Raw genomic sequence first — 13192 nt, 5'->3', positions numbered from 1 at the left:
TGCTAACATTATTCAACATGGAGATACCTACCTATTACGAGTATTATTATCGGTAGGTATTAGGTATTATAGGTAAAGAGGTAGGTATAGGTAAAGTTTAATTTTTATATTCACTCGTATTTTTCTTTCTCAATGCATGCTTTCAGTGATTTTGTGTTCTTTTTATCTTCATCTTATGTCTTTCGTTCTTCGGATTAACGGTGTGGATTTGGACTAACAAGGGTTTCGTTTTTTTCTGCCGAATTCGCTCTAATTACCCATCATTATCTCAGCATGTGTTTGAAACGCGTTATACCTATTTGTGCTATTTAAGTGTAAAATTGTCTATCATTATGTTACATTTAGTGGTTTAGTACTTAAGTGTCTATTTAGTGGCAGTACTTAAGCTGTCATATTGGCTTAGTGATTGGGTGATTACCGTTTTATCCGAGGATTAGACTAGAGCACATGCTACATTGTTCGTGTGTCCAATTTGATTTAGATATTTTTGTGGCATTGTGTATTAAGTCTGTCTAGTAGCTCTACGATTCTACGAAGTTCTATAGTAAAACCATTATAAACTACTTATTTGTAAAACCATATTCACAATGTGTGGACTAAGCAATTAGGGATACCTACTACAATACTACATACTCGTATAAAATCTAAATAGGCAGTACCTACCTATAACATTTGTTTCTAATTTGTGAGAAAATTTATTTAAAAAGTTTATATCCTTTTGAAAAGTGTCTTTGCCACAAGTGTGGTCTTTTTTAAAGGTCTGTTGCTAAATTCTCAAGCAATAGACTTTTCCAACCAACCAAAACTAGTCTTTCTAGGGCTGAATTTAGCATTGACCGTCTTTTTGTGGAAGTTAGCATTCGTTACATCATGGGAATTCTTATCTCTTTGAGATTATTTCTCAGGAGGTCTTTTATTAGTCCTCAGTAGCTCTTTGATTATTTCTTCAGTTCTTCACTGGGGAGATTCCCAAATTAGGTCATAAAGACTTGAATGGGATGGTTAAAATCAGCATTCAGACAATTTGCATAGAAAACGACTTATTGGCAAGTAGACCATTTCTGTGCGACACAACACTCGTGGTTTTAGATTAGGATCTGCGGATTTCGCGATTATTTTCGCGGATTTCGCGATTATTTTCGCGGATTTGGCGATTTTGTTCGCGGATTTTGCGATTATGTTCGCGGATTTGGCAATTATGTTCGCGGATTCGCGTCCCGAATCGACATTTTGGATATTTGGCAAGCCTAGGTATAGGTATTATAGGTAAAGAGGTAGGTACCTACATTATAGGTAAAGAGGTAGGTACCTACATTATAGGTAAAGAGGTAGGTACCTACATTATGAAATCAATGGGAGGTATTTTGATTTTGGCTCAAAAAATTGTCTTGATTTTTTTCATTTTTATTTTTATTTATTTATTTTTTTTTTTTTACTTCTTGTTTGTGCCATATTGAATTTGTGTTATAGGAGAATTAAAGGGTACAAAAGTTCATTGCCCTCACCCATAATGTGAGCTTAAAACCATAAGATGGAATAGATCCCTTATTCCAAGCACGGGGCACAAAAAACTTCTGTCGGGAATCTAACCCGAGACCTCCGATGTGCAATACTCACTCGGCGTTCTAATATTAAAATTCACTAATATTATTGCGCATGAAATATGGAAATTTTCAATATAAATTAATACATAGGTATATTTTAATTCTAAAATGGAAGCCACTTAGTATCAGTAATCCAAAACCAAGTTATTATTAAATAAATAAACTAATAAATTTAATATTCTGTACCTACCCACATACATTACGAGTATTTTGAAATTCCTTTAGCATAAATAAATAATCCTACCCGAGTACCAAATACCAATAGTGACCCCAGTATGATCTTTCATACAAATATGTACATGGCATTGACTTCAAATATTAACTCCAACTTCAAACATTGACTTTAACTTCAAACATACCAGACGCCAGATCAAAAGTCACCAGGCAAAGTGTCGCAAATTTGTTACATCATCTGAGAAAGTCTAATCAAATCTACTAAACCACACGTTGATTCCACAAATGATTTGTAACAAGCAAGTAGACCATTTCTGTGCGACACAACACTCGTGGTTTTAGATTAGGATCTTACAAAAGTAGACAATGCGGCTTGTGTAACATGCAGTGTTATTTTAGTTCTTCTATAGGGAAAATGACCTAATAGTCAACTCCGAGCATTTAAAAACAACATTTTAGTTGTTCTTCATTCTTCATATTCTTCCTCTTTCTTTTCTTCGTTGTCTTTCTCCTATTTCTAGTCGTCCATGTATTCCTCTTCTTCCTCCTTTTCCTTATGGTCTTCTTTGTCTTCTCTATTCCTGTTTTCTACAATTGTCCATTATCATCATTTCCCTTTAATTTCCTACTTTTCTTTGTTATCCAGTTTAAGTTTTCTCTCTCTCTCTTTCTTTCTTTCTTGCTTGCTTCTTTTCTATTTTTTTCTTTCGTTCTTTCTTTCTTTCTTTCTCTTTCTCTCTCTTGGTCTCCTTTGACTAAATCGCCACGCCATTTTTCCTGTGCATTTAATTGGTTCTTGTGAATCTTGTGTATTTTATTCTATTCTCCCTCGATTTCAAATACACAAGCCGTCTCCACACTTACCACTATTGCTAATTTGAGCTCCCTATTGTTCAACTGGATTATCCTCTACATGTATGGTGATTGGACAAATACAATTCCAAATACACAAGCCGTCTCCACACTTACCACTATTGCTAATTTGAGCTCCCTATTGTTCAACTGGATTATCCTCTACATGCATGGTGATTGGACAAATAAGTTGCCTGATTACTCAAATGAGTTGCCTATCAGAGTAAGCATTATGAGGACCACTGAAAAATAAGGCCCTGGTCCAATATGTAAATCTCAAGCTAGGAAATACCTGATGGTCAATTAGGATAAGTACTCTTCTCGGAACGTAGTAATGCGCTTCAGAAGACTCATAATATTATCTACACTCGACTGCAAAAATTTCGGATTGCATTTCCTGGGAGTCTTTCTCAATGCTTTAAAAATATTTCTTTGTAAGCTCTAGGTTGCTGGTTTGATTCCCACCTGGGGCGGATTTTATTCTAAAACAGATAAGATTCGTTCTCAGAACGGCTGGCTTTCTCCTATCCTGTTTTCCTTCTCTCTTCACTTTCGGGACGATAAATACCTTAGCAGCTACATCTCCCTCTATCAAACTTTTTTTTTTAATATTTCTATTTTCTAAATATTTTTTGTGCCAAACAAAAACTCAGGTTGTTGTCTTTAGTATTCTTTGGTTAGTATTCATCTTTGGTTTTCTTGTTGACTCTATTTTCAATTAAAATATTGCTGGTATTATAAAATTGTTTCAAAGTCAACATGTCCCGATTTTTGTTGTCCGTGAGGGTAGCACATATGTTATACAAAAATATTATGAATACGAACAGCTTATTAGTTATTAATACTAGTAGACCGCTGGATGTAGGAAGGAACTAATCTACTTTTTCCTCCGAAAAACCACAGATTTGTCTTCTCATTGGAGGTACCTATCTGCGGATACCTAATCTAATATAGAATCGGTTTGTAGGAATAGAATTGAATTCCAGAGTCACATAAAAGTATCTTCCATGTGTCACATACAAGTATCTTCCATGTGATAATTATACAGGGTGACCAGGGGTGTTCCCATTTAAGATTATTAAGTTGCAGCCAGTTGCGGCCACAAAGGGAGGTCAGGGCCGCAATTTCACATGAAAAAAAAAAATGATCCCACAAAAAATTATGAAATAGGTGTCTCGGTGTTTTTCGGCCTTCTGAGAGATTCTCGAGAAACCTACTCCTGGTCAAGACTTTATAATCACCCTGCATATGATACGTAATGCTTGTAGTTTTAATTAATGTATCTTCCATATGATAATTATACAAGGTGTTTATAAATTCTTGTCCAGGGGTGTTCCCATTTAAGATTTTTAAGTTGCAGCCAGTTGCAGCATCAAGGGGAGGTCAGGGCCGCAATTTCACATGAAAAAAATTGATCCCACAAAAAATTATGAAATAGGTTTCTCGGCGTTTTTCGGTCTTCTGAGAGTTTCTCGAGAAACCCACTCCTGGTCAAGACTTTATAATCACCCTGTATATGATACGTAATAACGTAATGCTAGTAGTTTTAATTAATTAGGTAATTACCCACCTATTTATATGTTATTGCAAATATTAGCATCACACCTGTATTAAGGGAAGACTGTAAAAGATGTGAGAATTTGTAACCGCATCAGATACACATTGTTATCCATAATAACATTAGGTAAAAGAAGATTATACCCAACGCATGGTAAAAAAAGGCAGATGTAGGTACATAATATGGAAGTAATTACCCACCTATTTGTTATTGCAAATATTAGCATCACACCTGTATTAAGGGAAGACTGTAAAAGATGTGAGAATTTGTAACCGCATCAGATGCACATTGTTATCCATAATAACTAATAACATTAGGTAAAAGAAGATTATACCCAACGCATGGTAAAAAAAAGGCAGATGTAGGTACATATATTGTTAAAAGGTACTGAGCCTTGGAAATTTATGTTTCCTGTTATTTTGTCATGGTCGCTTCAAAACCAAAGTTCTGTCTGACCTCTGATAAACCAGCGCAATGGCGCGAACGCACTCGGTTCTCAATGGATTACTGAAGTGAAGCAACGTTCCTTGACTGTCTGGGCTATTACGTGTTACGTGATTTTTCCCGGTCCCACTGGGTGAGGTTAATGTAAGGGGGCGCAGGCGCAACGGCGCATAGCTTGTTGCCGCGCATAGAGGGTAAAACTCCCGTCACTAAAAATTTTAGCAGCGGAAGCTTTGTAACAATTCTAATGAATTATAATCTTTTGGATGAAGCACTTGTTTATCCATCTCATATCCCGTCAGGGGATTATTCTGCAAAGCGCAGACGTCTATTTTAGAGTTGGGACCTAACACTTTGCAAGTGTAATATACATTGCAATTTGCATCTTATGCTGCGCAAATGTTGCACTGGGCAATTGTATGCAACATAAGTCTTTAAAATTTTACGGTTTTCCATGACTTTTTGGCTGATTTTCAGATTCCATGACTTTTCCAGGTCGCGTATAAACCCTGCCGTGTACAGGCGGGATCGGCGTTTTTCGTCAGCCTCTCAATCATCCCTAACTAAGGTGATTGCTTTGGGCTGACATTTGGCTTTGGCTACAAATTATACGAGTGGATGCCCTTCGCCCTCGACCTTTGCTATTTCTTTAGCAAGGCAAATTCTGGCTGGTATACTCCCTGTTTAAAGTCCCCCAGCCAGACCAAGCTGGGGTCTACTTCCTGTTTAACGTCCTCCAGCAAACCCTGCAGAATGCAAAGTTTCAGAGTAAGCATTATGAGGACCACTGAAAAATAAGGCCCTGGTCCAATATGTAAATCTCAAGCTAGGAAATACCTGATGGTCAATTAGGATAAGTACTCTTCTCGGAACGTAGTAATGCGCTTCAGAAGACTCATAATATTATCTACACTCGACTGCAAAAATTTCGGATTGCATTTCCTGGGAGTCTTTCTCAATGCTTTAAAAATATTTCTTTGTAAGCTCTAGGTTGCTGGTTTGATTCCCACCTGGGGCGGATTTTATTCTAAAACAGATAAGATTCGTTCTCAGAACGGCTGGCTTTCTCCTATCCTGTTTTCCTTCTCTCTTCACTTTCGGGACGATAAATACCTTAGCAGCTACATCTCCCTCTATCAAACTTTTTTTTTTAATATTTCTATTTTCTAAATATTTTTTGTGCCAAACAAAAACTCAGGTTGTTGTCTTTAGTATTCTTTGGTTAGTATTCATCTTTGGTTTTCTTGTTGACTCTATTTTCAATTAAAATATTGCTGGTATTATAAAATTGTTTCAAAGTCAACATGTCCCTCACGTTTTTTGACACTAAATGATAAATATCGAAAATCAAAACAATCTTGACCATGAAATTTTAGTTCCACTGTGTTCTCGAGAGTCTGAAGTAGAGCGCAGCACAAGTCGATACTCGATTTTTTCTCGTAGTTTACTGCTATGGTCTCTTTAAGTTAGTGGGACACGGGTGTCCCAGTGGTCACGAAAGGGTTAATACTAGTAGACCGATGTCAACATGTCCCGATTTTTGTTGTCCGTGAGGGTAGCACATATGTTATACAAAAATATTATGAATACGAACAGCTTATTAGTTATTAATACTAGTAGACCGCGATGTAGGAAGGAACTAATCTACTTTTTCCTCCGAAAAACCACAGATTTGTCTTCTCATTGGAGGTACCTATATCTGCGTATACCTAATCTAATATAGAATCGGTTTGTAGGAATAGAATTGAATTCCAGAGTCACATACAAGTATCTTCCATATGATAATTATACAAGGTGTTTATAAATTCTTGTCCAGGGGTGTTCCCATTTAAGATTTTTAAGTTGCAGCCAGTTGCGGCCACAAGGGGAGGTCAGGGCCGCAATTTCACATGAAAAAAATTGATCCCACAAAAAAATATGAAATAGGTGTCTCGGCGTTTTTCGGCCTTCTGAGAGGTTCTCGAGAAACCTACTCCTGGTCAAGACTTTATGATCACCCTGTATATGATACGTAATGCTAGCAGTTTTAATTAATTAAGTAATTACCCACCTATTTGTTATTGCAAATATTAGCATCACACCTGTATTAAGGGAAGACTGTAAAAGATGTGAGAATTTGTAACTGGATCAGATACACATTGTTATCCACAATAACATTAGGTAAAAGAAGATTATACCCAACGCATGGTAAAAAAAGGCAGATGAAGGTACATATGTTGTTAAAAGGTACTGAGCCTTGGAAATTTTTGTTTCCTGTTATTTTGTCATGGTCGCTTCAAAAACAAAGTTCTGTCTGACCTCTGATAAACCAGCGCAATGGCGCGAACGCAATCAGTTCTCAATGGATTACTGAAGTGAAGCAACGTTCCTTGACTGTCTGGGCTATTACGTGTTACGTGATTTTTCCCGGCCCCACTGGGTGAGGTTAATGTAAGGGGGCGCAGGCGCAACGGCGCATAGCTTGTTGCCGCGCATAGAGGGTAAAACTCCCGTCACTAAAAATTTTAGCAGCGGAAGCAGGGTTTCGATTCAAAATTTACTCAGCAGACTTTGATTTTTTTTTTTTTTTTTTTTTTTTTTTTTTAAAGGGTTTTAAAGGGGGGAATTTGAGGGAACTGTAACTGCTATGGTCTTATCGTCCCGAAATCGAAGAGAGAAGGAAGATAGGATAGGAGAAAGCCAGCCGTTCCAAGAACGAACATTATCCGATCAGGATAAAATCCGCCCCGGGCGGAAATCGAACCCGCGGACTAGCGCAGCTAGACTTTGAAAAGTCTTGTTTGTTAGGTACCAGGAACCTTTTCTGGGGGAAAATATCAGGAACCTATTGGGAAAATCTTACTGTTAAGTTTCTAAGTCACAAAAGATCTAACCAGGTCGCAGTGACAAAGGGCGTTTATGAAAGCCGATGGCCCCACTTATTCCAATATCAATAAGTTTAGTTTCTTGTCAACCCAATTTCCGTCCAAATGAAGTCACTGCATTAAAATCAAATAATTGATTAAAAAATTGAGGATCTACCCTCATTAATTTGTTAATCTTAACCAGCAAAAAAAAAGGGGGGAAGAAGAGTCTGTGCATTAAATCAAAACAAACGTTTAATTAGAGTGGCCAATATATTTTTTTCATCAATTTTTTTCCTATGTTGTAACGGTCAAGCGTGGTGGCCAAGTTCTGGCATAGAAAGTGGAAGAGCAGATCATCTTCCCTGAGTGTAGTCCATAGTAGGGGCGCTTATATCTTCTTAATTCTTTAATACAGACAGGCCAGTCATTCCGAACCATCTCAGCACGTCATGTGGATTCTCAGATCTTCATTGGTTAGTTCTTTTGAATTTTTATTTCTTTTTTAGAATTATTCAAATTTAAATTTATCTAAAATTTATTTATACCACTTGTAAACTTTTGACATGATAAATCTAAGTTTGAAATAACTTTTGTTGCTTAAAATTAATGCTCGAAAAATGTTTTAACTATTTTTTGCTAAAGTGTTTACATTTTTCCTTTAAATGTCTTTTCATTGGTGTTGGTGCAAATTTGTAAGCTCTTAATTTCAAATTGTTCATTTTTAACTATTTTTTAAATAAGTTGTGAATCGTTTAATTTTTATATTCACTCGTATTTTTCTTTCTCAATGCATGCTTTCAGTGATTTTGTGTTCTTTTTATCTTCATCTTATGTCTTTAGTTCTTCGGATTAACGGTGTGGATTTGGTCTAACAAAGGTTTCGGTTTTTCTCCTGAATTCGCTCTAATTACCCATCATTATCTCAGCATGTGTTTGAAACGCGTTATATTATTTTGTGCTATTTAAGTGTAAAATTGTCTATCATTATGTTACATTTAGTGGTTAGTACTTAAGTGTCTGTTTAGTGGCAGTACTTAAGCTGTCATATTGGCTTAGTGATTGGGTGATTACCGTTTTATCCGAGGATTAGACTATATGTCTTTTCATTGGTGTTGGTGCAAATTTGTAAGCTCTTAATTTCAAATTGTTCATTTTTAACTATTTTTTAAATAAGTTGTGAATCTTTTAATTTTTATTTTCACTCGTATTTTTCTTTCTCAATGCATGCTTTCAGTGATTTTGTGCTCTTTTTATCTTCATCTTATGTCTTTAGTTCTTCGGATTAACGGTGTGGATTTGGACTAACAAAGGTTTCGGTTTTTTTCTGCCGAATTCGCTCTAATTACCCATCATTATCTCAGCATGTGTTTGAAACGCGTTATATTTGTGCTATTTAAGTGTAAAATTGTCTATCATTATGTTACATTTAGTGGTTAGTACTTAAGTGTCTATTTAGTGGCAGTACTCAAGCTGTCATATTGGCTTAGTGATTGGGTGATTACCGTTTTATCCGAGGATTAGACTAGAACACATGCTACATTGTTCGTGTGTCCAATTTGATTTAGATATTTTTGTGGCATTGTGTATTAAGTCTGTCTAGTAGCTCTACGATTCTACGAAGTTCTATAGTAAAACCATTATAAACTACTTATTTGTAAAACCATATTCACAATGTGTGGACTAAGCAATTAGGGATACCTACTACAATACTACATACTCGTATAAAATCTAAATAGGCACCAATTTGATTTAGATATTTTTGTGGCATTGTGTATTAAGTCTGTCTAGTAGCTCTACGATTCTACGAAGTTCTATAGTAAAACCATTGGACTAAGCAATTAGGGATACCTACTACAATACAACATACTCGTATAAGATCTAAATAGGCAGTACCTATAAAATTTGTTTCTAATGTGTGGGAAAATTTATTTAAAAAAGGTCATATCCTTTTGAAAAGTGTCTTTGCCACAAGTGTGGTCTTTTTTGAAGGTCTGTTGCTAAATTCTCAAGCAATAGACTTTTCCAACCAACCAAAACTAGTCTTTCTAGGGCTGAATTTAGCATTGACCGTCTTTTTGTGTAAGTTAGCATTCGTTACATCATGGGAATTCTTATCTCTTTGAGATTATTTCTCAGGAGGTCTTTTATTAGTCCTCAGTAGCTCTTTGATTATTTCTTCAGTTCTTCACTGGGGAGATTCCCAAATTAGGTCATAAAGACTTGAATGGGATGGTTAAAATCAGCATTCAGACAATTTGCATAGAAAACGACTTATTGGCAAGTAGACCATTTCTGTGCGACACAACACTCGTGGTTTTAGATTAGGATCTTACAAAAGTAGACAATGCGGCTTGTGTAACATGCATTGTTATTTTAGTTCTTCTATAGGGAAAATGACCTAATAGTCAACTCCGAGCATTTAAAAACAACATTTTAGTTGTTTTTCATTCTTCATATTCTTCCTCTTTCTTTTCTTCGTTGTCTTTCTCCTATTTCTAGTCGTCTATGTATTCCTCTTCTTCCTCCTTTTCCTTGTGATCTTCTTCGTCTTCTCTATTCCTGTTTTCTACAATTGTCCATTATCATTTCCCTTTAATTTCCTACTTTTTTTTATTATGCCTTTCCAGTTTAAGTTTTCACTCTCTCTCTCTCTCTCTGCCTCTCTCTCTCTCTTTCTAGCTTGCTTCTTTTCTATTTTTTTCTTTCGTTCTTTCTTTATTTCTTTCTCTTTCTCTCTCTCTTGGTCTCCTTTGACTAAATCGCCACGCCATTTTTCCTGTGCATTTAATTGGTTCTTGTGAATCTTGTGTATTTTATTCTATTCTCCCTCGATTTCAAATACACAAGCCGTCTCCACACTTACCACTATTGCTAATTTGAGCTCCCTATTGTTCAACTGGATTATCCTCTACATGCACGGTGATTGGACAAATAAGTTGCCTGATTACTCAAATGAGTTGCCTGATTACTCATTTGTTCATCTATTCAGTCTATTGTGTGGTCGAAGAACTGGCAACTAAATTAGTGGGTCACCCGTGAACCAAACTTTATTTACAATTTAGCCTTGTTTATCAATGTTCATTAAAGCCTGGAAGCAGTGGTAGCGCCAAAATAAAATAATTTATTGGAACTGATCTCCTATAATCATATACATATTTATATCCTATACATATTTATATTTGAAGCATACTCCGAGACCATGTCCGATGGGTCTTCGAGCTTTAATCTTAGATCTTACCATTGTTCCTTACTCATTTGTTCATCTATTCAGTCTATTGTCTGGTCGAAAAACTGGCAACTAAATTAGTGGGTCACCCGTGAACCAAACTTTATTTACTATTTAGCCTTGTTTATCAATGTTCATTAAAGCCTGGAAGCAGTTGTAGCGCCATAATAAAATAATTTATTGGAACTGATCTCCTATAATCCTATACATATTGAGCTTAATGTTATATTTGAAGCATACTCCGAGACCATGTCCGATGGGAGCTTTAATCTTACCATTGTTCTTTACTCATTTGTTCATCTATTCAGTCTATTGTCTGGTCGAAAAACTGGCAACTAAATTAGTGGGTCACCCGTGAACCAAACTTTATTTTAGCCTTGTTTATCAATGTTCATTAAAGCCTGGAAGCAGTTGTAGCGCCATAATAAAATAATTTATTGGAACTGATCTCCTATAATCCTATACATATTGAGCTTAATGTTATATACGTATTTGAAGCATACTCCGAGACCATGTCCGATGGGTCTCCGAGCTTTAATCTTACCATTGTTCTCCAAGTGCTGACGGTACCTATTTATATTGGTATATCTTTTGGTACATAATATCTCATTTTGTAACAATTCTAATGAATTATAATCTTTTGGATGAAGCACTTGTTTATCCATCTCATATCCCGTCAGGGGATTATTCTGCAAAGCACAGACGTCTATTTTAGAGTTGGGACCTAACACTTTGCAAGTGTAAAATGTACATTGCAATTTGCATCTTATGCTGTGCAAATGTTGCACTGCGCAATAGAACTCTGCAACATAAGCATTGTTCTCCAAGTGCTGACGGTACCTATTTCCATTGGTATCTTTTGGTACATAATATCTCATCATACCTTTTGCATTTCTCCATTTAGTATTGGATTATTGGGCAATTACTATTTTTACTACATATGCACCAGATTTTTACTACATATTATGCACTAGATTACTACATACATATGTAGTAATCATTGTTCCCCAAGTGCTGACGGTACCTATTTCCATTGGTATCTTTTGGTACATAATATCTCATCATACCTTTTGCATTTCTCCATTTGGACTATTGGGCAATTACTATTTTTACTACATATGCACCAGATTTTTACTACATATTATGCACCAGATTACTACACATGTACCGAAGTGTCGGTCATAATCGTAAAACAATCTACATAATTATGTTGTATGTAGAATACTCGGTAATTTGCATGTAGGTCCATATTGCATAACAAAACCCTCTTGTCAGGACAGTTAAAATATTAATGGTCCTTTCTATCTATGCGTGAATTGCGAAACAAAACGTAAACTGTAACATCCTTCACAAAGCTATAAATCACCACAGCATGGGGTTTATTGTAAAAGTTGCAAATCGGTCTGGTCAACCGGTGTCTAATTTGAGTCCGGTGTAAAGTCCGGTGTTTCTTTAAAGTCACCGGATAATCCGATGTTTTATTTTATTTTATTTTATCTTTTTAAGAGGTTTGATAGAGGGGACTGTATTAACAACAGCTTATTGTTCCGAAATTGAAGGTGAAAGATGGGATAGGAGAAAGCCAGCCGTTCCGAGACCGAACCTTATCTGTTTAGGATAGGTCTGCCCCGGGCGGGAATCGAACCCCCAACGGTGATATTTCATAATTTCAGATGTAAAGTCCAGTTAATGATCTCAGTGGTTATAATTGCTTTCAGTAGTTTCTGTCTCGCCTTTGACAACTGAGTCCAGAGGATGAATTATGCTGAGAGAATGAGATGGCGGGGCGGGAATCGAACCCCCAACGGTGATATTTCATAATTTCAGATGTAAAGTCCAGTTAATGATCTCAGTGGTTATAATTGCTTTCAGAAGTTTCAGTCTCGCCTTTGACAACTGAGTCCAGAGGATGAATTATGCTGAGAGAATGAGATGGCATATTTTTTGCTAGACTAATATCAAGTCTGTCAGGAGGCAAATTAAATTAGACTTAGTAAATAAACAATACCGGATGGCGAAGGAATTTCAGGCTGGTCCTCTGTAAGGAGCGTTCCTGAGAACCACGAAACATAAATTTAATTGTCGTTTAGCGCTTTAACACCTCGGACAGTAGGTCGTTCACGCCGATAACCCTAGGTGCCTAAAAGTCACAGAAGGAAGCTAGTATGTAATCGCTTTTAAAGGAGGTTTGCGCCATAGATTCCGGGTAAAAGTCCAGGCAAAGGCCGGGGTTGTATCATTTCATAATGGGGCCCTGGTGCTTGAATATTGGGGTACACTCAGTCAAGTGTTCACAGTTAAGTACTTTAGTTATTCCGAGGGGACGCTAAACCATACACGATGTCACCCTGTATTTAAATAATGTATTTAAATACCTACGGTGTATCATTTGTAACGAGTTGTTATTTACTGATGTTAAAAAGTTGGTACTGATTCGTACTTTCTACCAAAATTACGGGGAATTACAAGGATAGATTGATTAATATTA

At 36.3% G+C, this 13192-nt stretch overlaps 1 protein-coding gene across 1 annotated transcript in view; it reads left to right on the top strand.

The window, feature by feature from the left end:
* Positions 1 to 7774: 7774 nt before the first annotated feature.
* LOC103508878 overlaps positions 7775 to 13192 on the top strand; it is a 31364-nt gene continuing 25946 nt past the window's right edge. The window contains exon 1 of the mRNA XM_017443953.2: positions 7775 to 7951. Within this exon, the coding sequence (XP_017299442.1) occupies positions 7928 to 7951 (24 nt within the window). The 5' untranslated portion in view covers positions 7775 to 7927. The remainder of the gene's footprint in view (positions 7952 to 13192) is intronic.

The sequence above is a fragment of the Diaphorina citri genome, unplaced genomic scaffold, assembly GCF_000475195.1.
Source record: "Diaphorina citri unplaced genomic scaffold, Diaci psyllid genome assembly version 1.1 scaffold443, whole genome shotgun sequence".
NCBI lineage: Eukaryota > Metazoa > Arthropoda > Insecta > Hemiptera > Psyllidae > Diaphorina > Diaphorina citri.
Note: the sequence above shows the minus strand (reverse complement) of the source record. Positions and strands in the feature narration are given on the sequence as shown.